This window comes from Leucopleurus acutus (assembly GCF_964270905.1).
Source record: "Leucopleurus acutus genome assembly, chromosome: 15".
Lineage (NCBI taxonomy): Eukaryota > Metazoa > Chordata > Mammalia > Artiodactyla > Delphinidae > Leucopleurus > Leucopleurus acutus.
This window is the reverse complement of record NC_139157.1, coordinates 36,080,393-36,101,003: the sequence shown is the minus strand read 5'-3', so window position 1 is coordinate 36,101,003 and position 20,611 is coordinate 36,080,393. Positions and strand designations below refer to the sequence as shown.

Below are 20,611 nucleotides of genomic sequence, written 5' to 3'. Positions count from 1 at the left end.
AAATTGCTAAAGTGTGGTAAGAGTGGCATGCCACAATGGTGATGCTACATTCTCAGAAGATTTCAAAACTCATTTTATGTTAAGAATTTTCCCTGATAATCAGGTCAGTTCTTAGTCCATCTCCTCCATAAACTGTGTTTGAATTGTCTCCTGGGTACAGATGTTAACTATGTGAGCTTTCTGCTCTAATATTCAAAATAATATTTACCGATGCTCTCAATCATATGCCCACATTTCCTTTAAATTATATGAGAAAGTGGCAGAATAGACATAAGGGGGAAGTAACAATATTTTTGAGGTAGTATCCTTTTGGAACAGTGATAGTATATAAGATTTAAGATAAGTGAATGTTTCCTAGAGCTGCTCTGACAATTACCAAAAACTGGGTAGCCTAAAACAACAGGAATTCATTGTCTATAATTCTGGAGGGTGGAGTCTAAAATCAAGGTGTCGACAGGGCCACGATGTCTCTGAAACCTGTAAAATAATCCTTTCTTGCTTTTGGCTTCTTGTGATTTGCTGGCTGTCCTTGGCATTCCTTGGCTTGTAGCTGCCTAACTCTAATCTGTGCTTCTGTCTTCACGTGGAGTTCTTCCTGTGTGTCTTGATCTTCACATGGCCATCTTCTTATAAGGACACCAGTCATATTGGATTAGAGGCCCACCATACTCCAGTATGACCTCCTCTTAACTGATTACATCTGCAGTGACCCTGTTTCCAAGTAAGGTCACATCCTGGCTTACAGTGGATACAACTTCAGCATTTTTTTGGGGGGGGTGGTGTGACACAGTTCAACCATAACAATAAATAATATCAAAGTCTGTAGGTGAATGTACCAAGATGTACATAAGTCACGCTTGGTGTCAAGTGATGCCTCCTTGTAGCTAAACTTCCATAGCCATGCACATTGGTTGTGAGGTAAATGACAGCTGGAAGGAAGGGATGCTTTCTTGGCTGTTTTTGTTAATTGGCTGCTTCTGTCTCTGGGCTTTGGTATTCCAGGCCTCGGTAGAATTATGCCTATAGATGGTAACATGTACTATGTGGCTTTGATCTTCCTGGTAAAAATCCACAAAGTAATTTGTGGATTAGGATATTTCTAAAGGTGTGTTGGGTTTTTTGTTGTAATAATACTGCATAACAGCCTCCAAATCTTCGTGGCTTAGAACCACAAGTATTTATTTCACATTCATGAATCTGCGGGTTGACTGTGGTTTGGCTACTGTTGGCTGGGTCCAGCAGGGCTGGGCTGGACTCCAAAGCTGAGGTAGGAGTTCAGGTCTGTTCCTCACATCTTCATTCTGGGACCCGTGCTGAAGAAGGAAAAGCCACTACCTGAGGCATACTTTTCTGGTGGAGAACAGAAACTTGCCAGGCCTCTTAGAGCCTTAAGTTGAAGTGGGTACACTGTTAGTCCTCAGTCTGTTGGTTAAAACAAGCCACATGGCCAACAGAGTAGAGAAGAATACTCTGTGTACTAGTGCAAAGCACCGCAAAGTGGCATAGCAGACGGTTTGCATGTGTAATTCTCTTACAAGGCGGGAGTGCTTAACTGAGTACAACAATCCAGTCTGGCCAAATGGCCAAAGAGCCCATTTTCTTTTGAATTCTGCAAGAACTTTTATATCAAACAACTTAATAAACCTTTAAAAGAAAACACACTTAAACCATAGAGTTGATTTCTTAACCCAGTCTCTTGGAAAATTAGAATTGAATATCATACGCATAATTTTTTTCAAAGAAGAGGTCACACTGCTTCCTGATGCTGGTTTAATTTTGTGTTGAGCAGATTCCCTGCCCCGTAGCACTTTTCGCTATGCTTCTTCCTGAACCCAGGTTTGCATATTTCCCACATCTTGTGTCGTACCAACCAAAGCACTACATGCGCATCTCCATTTTTGCCTTACACATCTGAGGGTAGGGTAGAATTCCAGTCCTCTTGAGCATGCTCTGATAGAGAACATTTTCATTAGTGATAAAACTCTTTCTGGTTTACAGTTATGACTGTTCATTGGGTAGCACTGTTGAACTATAACCAGAATGGTTGTTTTTGGTGTTGTCCCACTTCAAACACCTTCCCTAAGAACACTGGCCTATGTGACCTGGCCCTTTTCTTTCCATTGGTATTTCTCTTTGCATAACAAATTTTATTTGGCATTACTTTCTGTCATATCCTTTTTTTCTGATTGTTTAATTTTTGTAGATTTTATTTCCTTGTCAAAAATCGAAGTTTTCTCAGAGTGTATTGAGTCCTCTTTATATGCATAGGTTTTAGATAAATTGTGCAGTGATAGGCATAAAACAGTTCTTAGTAAGCTTACTGATTGAAGAGATTGCTTGTCAGTATGTGACAAGGCACTATTTTGAGTAAGTGTAAATTGTTTATTGCCACCTGTACATTCCATGTAAATAAATATACCGAAAGCGTATTAAAAAGGGTGATAATTCAATTATTTTGCACTTTTACACATATTGGGTGTATGCCAGTGCATTCTGAAAATAGCATTCAATTGCCGGTACCATCCACATGAGAACAAAGAAGCATGTGACTTTTCCTCAGTGAAATGGCAACTTACCTGGTAAAGTGAACTTCCTGTCTCTTCACAGTCTCAAAAGACACTCTAATTCTTGGAAACTAGTGTTTGCAGCCCATATACTGTATGTTCTATGGAAAGGTATTCCATTTATTACATCTTTCATCCATCAAATTTTATTGGTTTTGTTTGCATCAATTAACCCTAATTCAGATCCATCAAATAGATACCTCCCATCAAATAATAATAATAATAATTAGTAGTAACCACTGGCCACACTTATTTCTGTCCTAAAATTGAAGGAGTTGGGGCATGATGCAAGACCAGAACCCCTGCAGCAGTGATGGCATTTGCTGTGAGCAAAGGCAGCTGGTGTAGTGATTCACATTGGCGCCTACTCTCTGGAAGGCCTTGGGGAATAGGCTTGAGTTCTCTACTAGTAGAGACACCAGAAGACTGTGGAACTTTTTTCTTTTTTCTAAAATTCCTTTTGGGCCAGGGCTAGAAGATATCTGCAAAAAAAGTCAAATAGGCCAGAGATCCTAGGATTTTAGCAGTGGGTCTGTTGCATAATATTAAAATGAATTCCAGAAGTAATTGAAGACAAACTTTTCTTCCCATGTCACCTGTTTGTTTATTGATGCTGTTTGGAGCCTACCACCTTTAGACTCACCTTAGAGATGATCTGAAGTGATCTTACAGTACTGGAGCAATAGTAGGGGGTGTCCCTAGAAACTCCCTCTGTGGCGATGCAGGCATCAGATTTTTTTCAACTCTTGTGAGGGTAGGGACAATCATATGCATAGAGCAGACAACCAATAAATAGTGATTGATGGTGAGAAAGAGGAAGTTTCCTCTTATGGTTGAGACGTGAGATCAGCAGAGCAGACTCTGTTCTGTTTTCATTGTCTCCAATAACTTTTTATATGACTTTCTGCATATTTTCCTGTTTGTCTTTGTGTACAGGTAGAAAACTGTACAAGACTGAATTCTTATATCCTTATAAGTATTAATGAGAGAATGCATGCAGTATATTAAAAACCTCTGGTAGAAGTTTATAGAATCATAATTTTTAGTTCTAAAAAGGACCTTCAGTTTTAGCCCCTAAAAAAAAAGGGGGGACTTTTGTAACTTAAAATCAATAAAGAACATTTTTTAAAAAGATCAAAATTCCATTTTTAAATTCTGATTCTTTGTATTTACTAATTTCACTTTCAGCGGGGAAATAATTGGATTGGCAGAAGATTACTTTTCAAAACAACAGAAACAAAAAGAATTTGCCAACAGCTAAGGGAAATATTTCTGGCATATTCAAAGTTATATTATTACTTCTGTCCTTAAAACTTAAGAGGTAATTCACTTAATTTAGTGAATTAAGGGAATGTGCTTTCCAGTTAGCTCTTTAAAAGTCTAATTCAGTGCAATAAATGTTTATTAAATGCTTGAACATGTTCAGTGCAGTGCATTTATTAATGAATAGCAGTGACTAACCTGAATACAGTTCAGGATCGATGTCCTAAAAGACAATTGACCAGAAAACCGGTGTTCACCCTCTTGTTCTTTTAATGGTGGGTAAATCTGGAAAGAACCAGGCAATTGACGTGAAAATTCTGTGTAGTAATATTGCCTCGCATTAGAGGCCATAATGAGTGGCTCTGACTTTGGCATTAGATAAAGCTGATCATTCTGGCTCTAACTTTTATGGCTGTTTGACCTTGAATAAATGTTTCAACCTTTCTAAATTTCAGATTCTTTATCTAAAAAGGATTGAGAATATGAACTCTCATATAGTCATAAAGATTAAACAGTGTGTGTAATAGCATTGAACAAAAAAATCTGGTGCATATGGTTTATGTTCAGTAAACAGTTTTAACTGTTGCTGCTTGCTGTCATCTCTACGTTCATTCACCCGGGCTGCCTGGCTTGAGTTAGTTCATGATCTAATGTTTCTGTTTAGGGGCAAATTTGAATCTGGCTTTCCAGGTGTAACTTTCACGAACACAGGAACGTTTGGGCTTGTTGAAATCTCAATGGAGAGAATTCTCTGTTCCTGGGATGCTAGACTCGATAGATACCTCTTGAACACTTTTCATCTCTATACCAGGCCTTTTACAGATAAGGAAACTGGGGTCTGGAGAAATTGAGTAACTTGCCCAAGGCTGCATACCTTGGAGATGGTAGAGTCTGGATTCCAACTGGGCTTGTCCTGCTTTAAGGGTGCTGTGCTGCCTTAATAATAAGAGTCCGAGGGGGTTAGTCAGGTAAAGCACAGAGAATCTTGAAAACAGAGAACGACTCAGCTGTGTGGAGTTTGTAAGATCTCAGCTTTGAAGGAATTTTTGAAATTAAAAAATTTTAATTAAAAATGTTAGTTTATCCATGGAACTTGACTTTCCTCTGTAACAGTGGTTTTCAGTGAGTGTAGTATTCCCCACTGGGGTGCAGTTTGGTTGGCATGGTTCCTGGGGAGGGGCACTAGCATTTAGTTGGGGGAAGCAGAGGTGCCAAGTGCCCTGCAATGAGCAGGACGGTCCTAGACAACAAATAATTGTCCTTATATTTCAAATTTCATGTCATCTGTAGGACCTACATGAATATTTATTGGGACATTCTAAAGAAAAGAAAGAGATTGGTTCTAAATGACTGTGTATAGAAATGCTGGTTATTATTTATAGCACTAGTTTTTATTCTAATGTTCTGTGCACTCCCACCTACCTATTACCCACCCCCTCCCAACCTCTCACCTCTGCTCTTTCATCTTTCTGTACTTCTCATATGTAGTGAAATTATTTCTGATCTTATTTCACCTATAGCTAAACTTGTCCTAAATAAGTTGGTATAAGCATCTGAGTGTTTTGTTGTGTCTTCTAATGAAATTGTGCCTGAGAATTTACTTTATTATTATAAATTATTAACTTATAACTTACCTGTTGTAAGCTACTTTTCTTTTGGCATTATATTGATTTTTGAAACCTGAGAATTTACATACTGAACTACCTGTTATCAATTACTTTCCTTTGGGGCATTACATCGACTTCATAAAATTCAGTGTGTTAAATGGGTTATATTATCTATCAACTTCATCTCAGCATTATAAAGGACATGTTATAAAATACTTATATACAGTTGACCATTGAAAAATGTGGGGGCTTGGAGCACCAATCCTCCATGTAGGTAAAAAAATGTGTATAACTCACAGTGGGCCCTCTGTATATGCAGTTCCTCTATGTCCGAGGATCCTGTAGGACTGTACTATAGTTACTGAAAAAATAGGAGTATAGGTGGACCTACGAGGTCCAAACCCTTGTTGCTCAAGGGGCAGCTGTATTTATTTAGGTGAGGGGTGTTGATTTTTTGATAAGGTTGAGAACTTCCAGTCTGCAGCGACCCCACAGAATGGTTGTCCAGCTTGTGCCCAGTCATCTTTGGTGATTCGGAAGCTGCTGTCTCTGGAGACAGCTCTTTGCATCAAGCCCTTATGTTGAGCCAAGACGCCTCTCCCTTAGTATCCGGTGCCTAGTCCTAGGCACACCCTTGAAGTTCTATTGGTACAAGGCTAAATCCTCTGCCAGATAAGATCCTTGAGGTATTTGGAAATAGTTCCTCCCAACTCTTTCCATGCTAACCCTGACCAGCTCCTTTGACTACTATTCTTAAAGTTTAATTTTGTGTTAGTTAATCATTCTGTTTGTTCCAGTTTCCTTATATTTCTCCTGTACGGTAGTGGGAGACCCAGAGCTAAGTGCAGTAATCTTGATATATTCGAATCCTCAAAAAGGGTGGGACAGACCACCATAGTCTTTTTTATTCTGGGTTGATTGCATTAGTGGTTTTGTTTGGTTTGGTTTGGTTTTGTTGTTTTTGCCAAGGTGGGGCGGGAGGGGTTGGGAAGCAGTGGCATCGCACCACTGGGTGTGTGGATCTTACTGTCACCTCAAACTGCAGGTCATAGTAACTTGTGCTAATGTTGGGTTCTCCCTTTCTCTCATTCCTTAGCACTTCTCCCAGATGTAGAACCCCAAATTAATCTACAGACAGCTGATGTCTGTCTGAATTGAAATGCTGTTATCCAGGATGTTATTTATCCCTCCAAAAGTCTAATGAGGCCCCTGTTTTTGTTTTTTTTAATTAATTAATTTATTTTTGGCTGTGTTGGGTCTTGTTTCTGTGCGAGGGCTTTCTCCAGTTGCGGCGAGCAGGGACCACTCTTCATCGCGGTGCGCAGGCCTCTCAGTGTCGCGGCCCGTCCCGTTGCGGAGTACAGGCTCCAGACGCGCGGGCTCAGTAGTTGTGGCTCACGGGCCCAGTTGCTCCGCGGCCTGTGGGATCCTCCCAGACCAGGGCTCGAACCCATGTCCCCTGCATTGGCAGGCAGATTCTCAACCACTGTGCCACCAGGGAAGCCCCGAGGCCCCTGTTTTCATTCATGTCAGTGATGAATTTACTGGTGAGGACAAGCCTTAAGGACGAGCACTGCATTAAGCTGTTAACATCTTCCCTCCAGGTTGAAGTTGGAGGTCAGCTCCCAGCTCCGGGTTGAGGCCAGTCAGTTGGTCAGCACATACCTCTTGGTACAGTGGTTCAGTGCTTTCTGTAATGAGTCTAATCATAGAAGCATCCATCCATGTCTAGGCCACATTTCTCAATCTTATTCATAAGCAGATCAAGAGAAACTTATCCAGTGCCTTTTAAGTACGGTTACACAGTGGTTACCTAATTTCCTTGATGCACTGGAACAGTAACTATGTCCAAGAGGGAAATTAGGTCAGTATAATTTGGCTAGGCCGCCATTCTCTGAACTTCCTCCCCTCTACCAGCCCTATATGAGAGCCACACCAGACCACGCAGGCCTCCCTGTGTACCATGTATTCCCTCCCGATGGCTCGTACCATCCTCATTCTGCCTAGTGAGACCAGCCTCTTCTGCATTCAGGATCACACTCCCGTTCCTCCCTCATAGTCCAGCTCTGGCATCATCTGTGGAGCTTCCCTGACCCTCCTTCCCTTCCTGGCAGAGTAGTTGCTTCCACTCTGTGCTGTGTGGTTCCTTGTACCCACCAATATCGGACCACTCGTCTTACCAGCTGATGGGTGTCCGTTGCCTGTTCCACCTGAGCTTCCTGGCCTATGAGTGCTGTCTTCATCTTGTATCTCCAGCAGAGTACTTGGTCCATGGTAGATGCTTCAAAAAGGGATCTGCTTGTTTGTTGTTGTTGTTCCGCTGAATGGTTGGTTTTCTGTTAACATTCTGGATCTCAGGGTTCACTGCCTCCTCTTCTGAGCCCTTGCTAAGCTGCCTTTAATGATCACGTCTAAAGTTTTGCTACGGATCTATGTGATGTTCTCCACTGTGTAATTTGCACACTCCCTTCTCTATTTTGTTGAAAATTAAAAAGTATTTGCCTCTTGTCAGGCTTTTGGCATTTTCCACATATTCAACAACTCCTGACCCTGCCAGTGATGTTTTAGAAATCTCATTTGCACGTTCTCTTCCTAGAGAGAACTTATAAAGTGATCTGTCTAGCCCAGAGTTGATTCTTCATTTAGAGTATCTAGGAGATTTGATGAAACCTCTGTACTCATCTTAGGTAAAACAGCACTGAAACCCACATTTGTTTAATTCTTTTCAGGTCTAATTTCATTTCCCTAGGCAAAGAATAATGGAGTAAGAGTTGATCAGGTCTCCAGTCATTTTGCCATCCATTGCCTTTGTCCCATTCAAGTGATGGACCACTGGCGTGTCCTTGATCATCACCTTGATTCAGGCATAACTTTTTAGTTCTTTGTTGCCATTAAGTTCTGTTTTCTGTTGCTTTGCTTCTGTGACACACATTTGTTTATCTGGGGGCGTTATCTCCTAGATGCTCCCCCTACATGTTTGTGGCAGACTTTTGTTCTATTTCTGTGTCTTTCTTCCCAGGTTTCTTGTTAAAAAGAGTATTCAAATTTCTGACCTTGGTTAACACTGATATTTGAATACCCTTTACGTGTTTAGATGACAGTATGGCTTTGAGAAAGACTGAACACCTGTCATATTTCAGTATAAGTCTAAGTATTTTCTAGGAGGAAATGTCTGCATAGAACAGTACATTTTGGTCTCTTCCTTATGTGGCCAAGTTTAGTGTGACCAAGCCTTAAAGCATGTTGTTGTCATTTCATTTGTATAATAGGAAACCTGTTGTTGGGAAAACAGTTGATGGACATCATGGGTGCTCTGGTGTTTTTCTAGTCCTCGCTGGTTATACCTGAATGAACAAGGAGCTGCAGTGTAGATGTGAAGCCAAAAAGCCACACTGGGCTGTGGGTCCACACTGGTTTGATGTAGTTAGGGAGTCTGGTAGCTCTGTCCTTAAATCCCTTCTAAGTGGTGTCATGGGGAGCATCAAACATTTGCTGGTGACACAGAAAATACTTTGTCTTCAACACAACTCTTATGAGGTAAGGATTTTGTATGTGCCGGTTTCTTTTTGTTTTTTTGAATAATGAACTGAATGTAGGTTTAAATTGACCATTCTGATTTAAGATTACAAAATAATATTTAAATAGAAGATACATCTTGTGTTCCCTCATACACCATAAATGCAGGAGACTCTTGTAATTATGTAATACACCGTAAATGTAAAAATGTAACACACTGTAAATGCAGGAGACTCTTGTAATTCAGTGTTTGGACGAGTCTAGCATTTATTGATGTGAGGAGAAAGTCAGCATTAAATGAAAAAAGGGCTTTTAAGAAGCCCATTATAACCACTTATAATGGAAAATGTAGTTCCCATTAGAGACTGCTTTAAAGGAGCTCTGGTTCTTCACTGAAGCATGAAGGCTGCTGGGTGGTGCGCTGTGCAAATCATTTTTATAGCGTCCTTTGCTGATCTCTTTCTGGTTAATCTGTTGGTGTGCCTAGACCTGAAAGAACTGCATCTGTCTTGTTTAAGAAATGTATAAATTCCCAGAAATTTAAAAGAAACCAAAGATTTGGATATTTTTTTATTTATCAAATAGAAAATGGAAAAAGAGCTCTGCCAGTTCTAAACAGACCCAGCAGCACCAGATGTCAGTTCTCGGATCATTTAATCTTTTCCTCTTGTACTTATTTTTGTCAATATTTTTCCACTGGAACCACATATTAGTTTCTGGCTCAGCTTGCAATATAAAAATTTTCCAATTAGATTGTTATGACTTCATTTTTATTCATGAGGGGAGATCTAATAAACAGAGATCATCACATATGGTGGCATGCAGGAGAGGAACTTTAAAATAAACCACCTGGCCCAGGGCAGGGCAGAAAGCCAGGGTTCTAATTCTATCTGGAGTTCCAGAGAGGCTGGCTTGAACCTACATTCTCCATTTCCAAATAATTGTTAATTTGGGAGGAATCCTTGGATTGATATCAGTTTGCCATATAATTGATCTTATCCCCAGGACTGGATTAATTCCTTGCTTAGCTTTTATGTGGCTTTTCTGCCTAGTTCTGTGTTAGGTATTTAGGGAAGTATAAGGAAAGTATGAAACATGATGGTTTTTGACTTGGAGGAACTTTGGTTTGTTTGGGGCTGAGGAGGCTAAGTGAAGTGGTGTTGTCACACAGCGTACGATTAAGTGCCTCACAGTAAGTGATAAGTGACACGTGAAGTACGCTTACACGGCCAAGAGAGAAGGGAACACGAGTGGTCGGGGGAGCAGAATTGCGCCCTTGTGCTGGATCTGGTCAGAAGGAGTGTAGCAAGGTTACCTCAAGCTTGGGAAAAGAGAAAGGATTAAGGTATAGAGTTGGGGAGGAGCCCAGTGGGTTCAGGCCACATGTGAAATGGAGGTTAGGAGAGTTGGACACTCGGCCACTGTCTTTTCTTTGTTACCACAGTTCTTGAATGAGTACTTCCCTCATTCATTGAGGCGTGGCTTCCATCCCCACTGCTCCACTGAGGCAGTCCTATTGGAGGTCTCAGTGACCCCCATCCTACTCGTGGCCAGGTACCTTTGTCCTAACCTGTAGAGTCTACGCCGGGGCGTTGGAGGCTGCTGATTCCAGACCACTCTTTCTAACTCATCTCCAAATGCTTTCTGGCTCCAAAGGTTATTGAAAGACATTGAAATGTACACCAAACTGGATTTAAATCTCTGCTCCACCAAGGCTGGTAATGTTGAACTAGGGAAATTAGTATCTCTCAGCCTCAGTTTAATGGAAGTAAGGATACCTAACTCATATTGTGGGTGTAAGGATTAAAAGAGAGAACATGGGGATAATACGTTGAAATAGTGACTTAACAGAAGGTGGGCATCGTGGTTGGTTTTCTTTCTCTGCCCGGTAGCTACTCTGCCCATCTTGCCCTTTTCATGCGCATACTTATGCTCAGGTATTCCCTCTTTCTGGAATGCTGTCTCTTTTTCCTCTTTACTTATTGAAATCCTCACCACCCTAGAAGGTTTACTTTGTCACCTCAATCAGAATTGAACTTTGTGTCTTCTGGTTTCTTAGTGTTATTGTTCGGACAGCTCCAGGTTACTAACTCCACATTTTATTGTGGAGTTAGTTTAACCAATTGTATCCCATTGACCCGACACTCATCTTAATTTCCCTACTGGTTGGTAAATCCCTTGAGGGCACCACCATGTCAAAGCCGTGGAGATCAAGCAGTAAGAGTTGAAACTGTGTCATCCATTGTTTCCATACAGGACCCTGTGCATAGTTGTCATACCTGCAGGGTGTTATCGTACTTTTTTTTTTTTTTCCCTTAACTACAGCCATATGTTGATAATTTCTAAATCTTTTTCTCTAGCCCTCACTGCACTCCTGTGCCTTACATGAAATCAAACATCTGGTGACTGTTTCCAGTTGACTATCCCATGAGCGCTCAAAGGCAGCGTGTCCAAAACTGATCTTTCATCTGTTTCTGCCCCGCCCCCCAAATGCATGCCACTTCCTGTAGATTGTATCATATCTGTGGTTTCACAGTCTACCCAGTCCCTGAAGCAGACACTTGGAAAGCATTTATCATTCCTTTCTGCCCCATGTTGTCTACATGGAATGAGTCACCAAATCTGAACTCATTTGCCTCCTAAATATTTTTTGAACTTGTGCCCCCTCCTTCTGTGTCAATTACTGCTGGCCGAAGTGTGGCCCCTCCTCTCTCTACTAGTTTTACTGTAATATCTTTCTAGTGCGTCCGTTTTCCCCATTCTCGATCCTCTCAAGTCCATCCTCTGTGATCTGTATGTGTTACACTCCCTCCTCCCCTTTGGTGATGTCTGCCGGGAGTGGTGCCCTTGGGCCAGCATGATCACTTAGTGACATAGGTGCTGACATAGGTGCAGGGAAGGGTGTGGCAGCACATAATGCGTAGCTAGGATCAAGTTCAAACTCTTCAGCATGACATGAAAGGTCTTCATGACCCTAATCTTTCCTATGTCTTCATCCTCATCTCCCACCGTTGCCCTGCTTCACATTTGATCCTGGAGCAACAGAGAAATATTGTGTCTCCTTGCTTTTATTCAAGCTGGACTTGCTTCCTGTACCGTTTAACCAGGAACCCATACTCATCCTTGAGATCTTGGTGTATGTGGGGATTGCGGTGGGGTGGGCCCTGCATAAGGCTAAGTGTTCTTCCTCTAGGCCCTGTGCCTTCTTCATAGTGATTTGTATCCCATTGACCTGAAATCCTAAGTGTTTCCCTTGCAAGACAATAAATTTCATTAGGCCAAATATCATGTTTTATTTATCTTTGGTCTCTGATAACTTATCGCAGTACCTTCCCTGTAATATATATTGTGAATTAAATTGTTTACAGAGTTGAGATGGATAAATAAATAATTTTGATTAATGAAAATTCTTTGCTTTTACTTTGAGACTCATTCAGGGTGAAAAGACAGATTTTAGGAAAGGTTAATGCTGTGCAGACAGTTTAGATTAGTGAACCAGGCAGTAAGTAGATATTGGGAAATTTTGAGCAGGGGCATGGCATGATGAAAGTGATATTTAAGGAAAATTGATCTGGAGACAACCTCTTATTACAGGTTTAAATTGGGTTGCTTCTGGGAAACTTAGGTGAGGGTTGCAGGGGTGGGAAGGAAGGAGTGGCAGAGACAAGCATATAAAGCCATTCTGAAGAATAGCTTCCTGAGGCTTTGAACTTTCATTTCCACATTTGCTTAAGTGGGACGTACTCGCTGGCATGTTTCCGAAGTAAAATAGAGCACTGATTTGTTTTTAAAGAAAGAACATTCTTGTAAACCACCTAAGTGATCCATTTTTCCTCATTATGTATGAGATATATTTGTCATTAATGGCTTCAAAAGAGTGATTATAAATTCAGAAATTAAAAAAAAATTAGCTTCTGCATAGCTAGCCTAAAGCCTTCTAAAGTCAGTGGTTTTTGTTTTAGCACGTTTTGAAATAATTGTTAATTATGAGGAAAATACTTCAGTTTATTTTTCCAGCCACTTTTTATTTTATAGTTTAACTCTTCCATTCTAACTGTAGTTTCCTGCCCCCCTCCCCTTCCCGCGGGGGCATTTGTATTTCATATATGACTCATGTGACTATGCTTACCGGTTAAAGTTTAGCTTCCATTTGTTGGGGCCATGTAGCTCCACCCTGCTTCATTCTTCATATTGCCGTTATAAACTTCTTAATTTACAGTAACTTTGTTATTTTTTTACAGGGTGATGACTCATTGATTAAAAAGGAATTTTTCAAATACTTTGCACTTTTGATTGCATATTATGGATACCAAGGAAGAGAAGAAGGAACGGAAACAAAGTTATTTTGCTCGGTAAGCATTCAGTTTGCAAATTTATATCAGAACTTAAAAAATGTTTGAGGGGACTTTCTTCTTAAAGTATTACTTGGCATTTTGTGATTTGTGACTGTTCATAAACAGAGCAGGTAACCAGTAGAAGTTAAAGGCACTTTGTTTCATCCTTTTTCTTATTTACACTAGAGAAGTAACATTTGATTGGTTCTTCTCTTTCTGTCCTTGACAGTTCTCTCAGGCCAGTACTGCTCAGGGAATCTAACATTCTATATGCATTGCACTGCAGATTGCTCAGAATCCTGTGTTTAACAACCTACATTGAATTTTAAATCCTAAGTACTTAGTTCCTGCTGCTCTGTAGCTTAATTAGTTGAGTTATAACTAAAAATCTATGACATATTTAAAGCTTATTACTTTGTGGGGTGTCTATTACTAAAAAGTATTTTTGTAGGTAAATGGAATGGATGACATTGTATCATTGTAGTACCTGTCATTTTTAAAACTTGAACTCGTCCAACATATGTACATGTGTTAGTATCTGAATAGGAGTAATCTACTATATTATTGGTTACTATTTACAGATTTAAACATCTGTATGGCAGCCACTCACTAATCGTAATAACATGAATGGTACATTAAAACATTTATAAATCATTTTGATGACTGGAATGTTTTCAAACTCAGTGTGAGAACATAGGCTTAAAATGATCATTATGGTCTCCTAAATTGAAATACTTCTTAAGAACTAATTCAGCCTCACCACATCCCCAGCCCCAATATTCTTGTTAAAGATGCACTTCCTGTTTTCCAAATGTAAGTCTTGGAAACTGAAAAACAAAGTTTTTCTTTGATGTTTTTATTCAGAAATTAAGCTAGGTTTTAGATTGTTAAGGAACTACTGTGTGCCAAGTACTTTACTTATTATTTCATTTATCTTCACAATAAACTTGTGAAATAGGTTTTCTCCCTGTTTTATTAATGAGGTAACTCAGAAAGTAAGTATTTTGTCCGTTTCATGTAGTGTAAGAGTCAGTATTCAAATATAGGGTTGTATCCAAAGGACATGTTTCACTTAGTAATAGTAAACCATGAATAAGAATTTTTGGAAAACAAGAGTTATACTATTAATTTTAGTGAATTATTTTTTCCTATTAGGACCCCAGAGAGTGCAAGATCGTTTGGGGAAGGAAGAAATCAGGCATCTAATGGGTGAACCATTGAAAGATAGGACACTTAGAATAAACAAGAACTAAATGTTTATTCTGAGATAATTGTAGATTCACATGTAGTTGTAAGAAATAATACAGAGATATCTTATACCTTTCATCTAGTTTCCCACCTTACATAACTATTGTATAATAAATATCACAAGGAAGTTGACATTGATACAGTCCATTAACCTTATTCAGATTTCACCAGGGTTTACAAGCACTGAAGCACTCATTTGTGTATGGGTGTGTGTGTGTGTGTGTGTGTGTGTGTGTATTTAGTTCTGTTCAGTTTTATTACATGTAGATTTGTGTGGCCACCATCACAGTCAAGATACAGAACAATTCCATCAAAAATATCCCATGTGCTACCCTTTTGTAGCCATATTCACCTTCTTCCTTCTGCCCATCACTCCTGACAACCACTAATCTGTTTTCCATCTCTATAATTTGTCATTTCAAAAATATTACATGAATGGAATCATACAGTATCTAATGTTTTGAGATTTTTTTTCACTTCGTTCAATTCCCTTGATATCTTAGTCTATTCGGACTGCTGTAACAAAATACCACAGACTGAGTGGCTTACAAACAACAGAAATTATTTCTCGCAGTTCTAGGGGCTGGAAGTCCAAGACCAGGGAGCCATCATGGTCAGGCTTTATGTCTGGCGAGAGCCCCCTTCCTGGTTCATCAAAGGCCACCTTCTCACTGTAACTTCACGTGGTGAAAGCGGCAAGGAGCTTTCTCAGGCCTCTTTTATAAGTGCACTAATTCCATTCATGAGAGTTCTGCCCCTCATAACCTAATCACCTCCCAAAGACATCCATCTCCTAATACCGTCACATTGGGCATTAGGTTTCAGCATATGAATTTTGGGGGTACACAAACATTCAGATCATAGCATTTGAGATCTGCCCAAGATGTTGTATGTATCAACAGTTTGTTCCTTTTTATTGCTGAGTAGTATTCCACGTTATGGATGTATCACAGTTTTTTAACCCTTCACCCATTGAAGGACATTTGGGTTGTTTCTAGTTTGGGACTGTTACAAATAAAGCTAGGATCATTTGTGTAAAGATCTTTTTGTGAGTGTCAGTTTTAATTTCTCTGGGATAAAGGCTCAATGGAATGGCTGAGTCGAATGATAAGTACATGTTTAATTTTATAAGAAGCTGCTGGACTCTTTTCCAGAGTGGCTGTACCATTTTCTACTCCTTCCCATCTGCAGTGTATAAATGATCCAGTTTCTTGGCATCCTCATCAGCATTTGGTATTGTCACTCTTTTTTATTTTAACCATACTGAGAGGTGTATGGTGATATCTCATTGTAGTTTTAATTTGCATTGCTTTAATGACTAATGAGGTTCAACATCTTTTCATGTGCTTATTAGCCATCTGTCCATCTTCTTCAGCACAATGTCTTTTCATGTGTTTTGTCTGTGTTCTAACTGGATTGTTTTCTTACTGTTCAGAGTTGCGAGTTCTTTATACATTCTAGATACTAGTCCTTTGATATGTGGTTTGCCAGTATTTTCTTTCAGGGTGTAGCTTTTCTTTTCAACTTGCTAAAACAGTCTTTTGCAAAGCAAAAGTTTTAAATTTTAATTTTAATGATTCAATTTATTAGTTTTTCATTTTATGCATTGTGCTTTTGGCATCAAGTCTAACGACTCTTTGCCTAGCCCTAGGTCCTGAAGATTTTCTTTCATTTTTTCTAAATATTTTATAGTATTATGTTTCATACTTAAGTTGGTGATCCATCTTGAGTTAATTTTTATATAAGATGTGAATTTAGGTCAAGATTCTCTCTCTCTTTTTTTTTTTTTTTTTGCCTAGGGATGCCTCGATATAGTGATTTCAAAGGCTGTAGTGCCTTCTCAGTTTGCTTCCAAACTGATTCTAACAGTAAAGGTGACTGTGGTTCACGAACAACCTGCTCATGGCTAACCATGTCTTGCTCCTAAGATGTAGGGTGAGGGGAGCCCCTTAAACTGAGAATGCAAGATGAAACTTCTGGAAGAACAGCATACTTTTTTCAACTCAGAAATACAAAATTTAATTGTCATGCTTGCCTTGACCTCTTGTGAAAAGTATTCTAGCAGTGAAAAAGCAAAACATATCCAAAAATGGAGAGTGATCCTAGGAGCATAGGGATAGCAGGACAAGGCCAATAGTCAGTGGTACCATTAAAATAGTAGATCACCGTGACTAGTTACTAGGAAATGAGAGAGAGAGAAAAAAGATAAACGTGCAGTTTAGCTACTGTAATGCAGTTGCAGCCCCAAATGGTCAAGCTATTAAAAGCAAAAAGCAAACAAACAAACACACACTCCAAAAACGTTATTATTAGAAAAGAGGCAGCCAAAGTTATAAATCTTTTCAACTACCTCTGACTAAACTGTGGAATTCCATAAAGTGGAATCACCAACTGGACCTGCCTGAAATCTGGTTTCTGACAACCTAGGGCAGTTTGCTCTGGAGTGTGTGTATACGGGCCCTCCAAGCAAGATCTCTAGGGAGGAATATAAAGAGTCAGGCCAAGGGTGCAGCCATACCACCTTACGCAAATCTCTGCTAGTGTGCAGAGGAGAGCAAAAGGAAGATTTGTCCTGATTTCTGCCTGCTACCACAATATGTGTCAGAAATCCTAAAAATTGCTTTTAACCCCCGCATCCCTTTACCCTTCTGAGTATTTAAATAGTCTCTGTTTTCTTGGTGCACTGTTTCACCCTGTGGTTTCATAAACATTGTATGATTGTATGTAGTAAATAATTCTTTACCTGCCCCCTTTGTTGATGGTTCTCTCTCTCTCTCCCTCTGAAGTTGACATCAAAGCAAAGTTAAGTTTAAAAGGCCCCATTTTAATAATTTTGGATTGAAATTAGTGATTCGAGGATCACCCAATACTTTCTTTCTTATAATTTATCTTGAAATACGCCTGTGTAGATCTACATGGACATGTGAGTCAGCATCACTACTAATTAAATCTTTTCTGGAGTTTTCAGGATCTCCTGACTCTGCCCCACCTGGTTTTCACCATCTTCAGTGTTTTGTACCAGTTGTTTATTACAGATCAAATGATTCATGAGACACTTTTCCATGCTTTTGCAAATAATTTGTATATACAAAATTAGTATATTATATATGTGTGTATTAATTCCTTGATACTTGACAAGTCTTGAAACCAAATGGAAAACTGAATTATTAAAGCAAATTGTACTTTCTGTACTATCCTCTGGAGTGATCGTTATTCATTATGGCCCCTGCTCCGTCTTTCTTCCCTTGTAGTTAGAATGCAGGTATTTTTTTTTTCAAGGGCTCCCTTCTTCCACACTCATTTTGACATTATTTGGCTTTTGCAGAATTTAGTACCCTTGTAGTGATTTTTGTGTAGGTCCCTTTGTGCTCTTTATATATATGTTTCATCCCCAAATATGATTTGACTGCTGTGGAAATTTAGACTCAAGGGGTTTGAATAACTTCACTGAGATTACACAGCAGGTGGGTGAGGCAGCATTTGTGCCCAACTCTGTCCTTCTCCATCCAGAGCTTATGCTCTGGATGCTGCCCAGGGCCATGTGGCAGCTCAGTGGCAGAATGGCGCCCATAGAACACAGGTTACCAGACCTCGTGCTGCTCACATTGTGGGTTGAGTAGATTTCTGTGGGCAGTCCTGGCAGCTTAACATTGATTTATACCACTGTAAATTAATGTGCAGAAATGCATCCTGGATTCCAAAGATCTAAGTTATAAGTGACCTTTTCTAAAAACAACTTGTTTATAACTTGAAGACATCCCATAATCCATGTCTTATGTACTTTATCCATCCGTAATATGGTTAATGTCAGACTGTTAACCAACCAAGGCAATAGGAAACATGCAGTCTGTATACCCCACCTGTGTAAGTCAGTGGTTTGCATTACAGTGATCCACTTTACACCCTAGGATTGCATCTTGTCTAAAAAGAGTAGTTGCCCATAATAGAAATGAATGCAGAGACAACATTTGGACAGAAAATCTCAGCTTGCCCTCTTGGTCAAGTCCAGAGTCTAAGATCCAGCAGAAGGCGTCACCTGGATGTGCCTGGCCGGTTGATCTGCAGCACTGCTGAGGACAACAGGGAGTGCTCCCAGCTCCAGCCCCACGGAGGCAGTCTTTGAACCTTGGGGGAAGAGCCGTCTCTGTGTGGTACAGCTGGGCTAAGAATGTATATACCACGTGGGTGGAGTGGTGTGGTGTGAACTCTTGCCCTTCCTTTAATAAACAGTCTCTAATTGTTTTTTCCTGCTAGCCAAGGACCATTAGAGAAGAAACTTAGTATGTCCCAGATTTGAGGAAAAACCCTATTATTACCGGTTGTTGGATTCAGACATTGTCATATTGCAGAGTTTAATTGAGTTGGTATATGAAAAGCAAATAGACCCGTTTTAAGTGCTTAGTACATGTAAACTCTATACCTTCTTAATATTTGGTTAATATCTTCTCAGTTTTACTATGCCTACTGATTCTAAAGTTAATAATAATAACACTTGTGGTGCTTTATAAAGTGCTTTCATGTGCATTCCCTCACTTCAACCTCACCATGATCCTATGAGTGGATAGAATTGCAGATGATGAATCTGTATTTGGAAGGTTAAATAACTTGCCTCCAGTCACTTAGCCTTTAAATGGAGGGTCTGGCCCCTGAACCCCAGTCTGCTTTGTCTGTATCTCTGATTATTTTTCTTCATTCCATGTTGTATCAGTTTAAACAGCATTAAACATTAATTTTTACTTTGTCTGAGAGGGGGATTAGAACATATTCATAGCATCATAAGTAGGGGAAGTTGTATATGGATTTGGAAGTAAATGTTCTAGTTAACTTTATTGGAAACCATATCTGATTTCAGCTTCTAAGAACCATCCTAGAGGGCTGTTGGCGCTGTTAGGGACACATGCCTGTAGAGATCCATAGCCCTGTCCAAGGACAGTCTCGTGTATGACCTTCTGAGCTCCTATTTGCTGTTTATGTGTTTACAGTCATTCTTCCCCCAGATGGGCCATCTGGAGGGAAGGGACTCAGCAATAGTTCAGTGCTCTTTCCTTGTGCCTTGTTAAGTACCGGTTGACATATAACAAGTGTTAAGTTTTTTTTGTTTTTTTTTGTTTTTTTTTGTGGTATGCAGGCCTCTCACTGTTGTGGCCTCTCCCGCTGCGGAGCACAGGCTCCAGATGCGCAGGTTCAGCGGCCATGGCTCACGGGCCCAGCCGCTCCGCGGCATGTGGGATCCTCCTGGACCGGGGCACGAACCGGCATCCCCTGCATAGACAGGCGGACTCTCAACCACTGTGCCACCAGGGAAGCCCGTTAAGTATTTTTTGACCAACTGACAGATTGAGAATATTTAAAACAGCTTCTTTAATGTAGGCTATAAATGGTTTGTGAGTCTTAATTTTTGTCACTATAAATTTTTCAGTATTCAGGAATTTTATTAATCTTAAAAAATTGAGAATATTTTAAAACCATTTCCTGTGAAAAAGCTGTGTGTGCCTTACTTGAAAATATTACTGATTACCAAGTAAACACTTGCCTGAGCTGTAATGTCTTTTAAGGCTTATGTTTCCTATTTTCTTGATTTGAATTCAGATCAAGTGGCTCTTAAGGGAATATTTACATATTGCTTGTCATTCATTACTGGGAAAAACAGCCATGGCCAAGTTTGACCTGCTAATGCTTTCAGGAAATCATTAACTTTTTTTTTTACAGATTAAAAAAAAAATGCATATAAACATTTAGCCATTAACAGTTAGACTCATGCTTTTGGCTTCATTTTTAAAGAACAGGCAGAGTTACTTGATTTAATTCCATGGAGAATACTGCTTTTCAAGCTGTAGGTTACCAACCCATTGGGGCGTCATGAAATCAATTTAGTAGATAGGAAACAGCATTGTTTTAATGGAATGGAATAGAATAGATCAATCTGGACTGAGCTAGACTGAATAGAAAATATCAGCATCTGTTGTATGTAGTCAGAATAAATAATACTTCATGAAAATTTTCTTTTAAATATTTATAAGGATGTTTATATTGAATCACAATTAAAAATTTATTTTTATTTTGGGCCATATTGAACAAT

General features: G+C 39.6%; 1 protein-coding gene across 1 annotated transcript in view; it reads left to right on the top strand.

The window, feature by feature from the left end:
* Positions 1-20,611, top strand: part of NCOA7 (nuclear receptor coactivator 7) — a 144,150-nt gene that overhangs the window by 11,722 nt on the left and 111,817 nt on the right. Inside the window, exon 2 of the mRNA XM_082856106.1 lies at positions 13,192-13,302. Within this exon, the coding sequence (XP_082712232.1) occupies positions 13,253-13,302 (50 nt within the window). The 5' untranslated portion in view covers positions 13,192-13,252. The remainder of the gene's footprint in view (positions 1-13,191; positions 13,303-20,611) is intronic.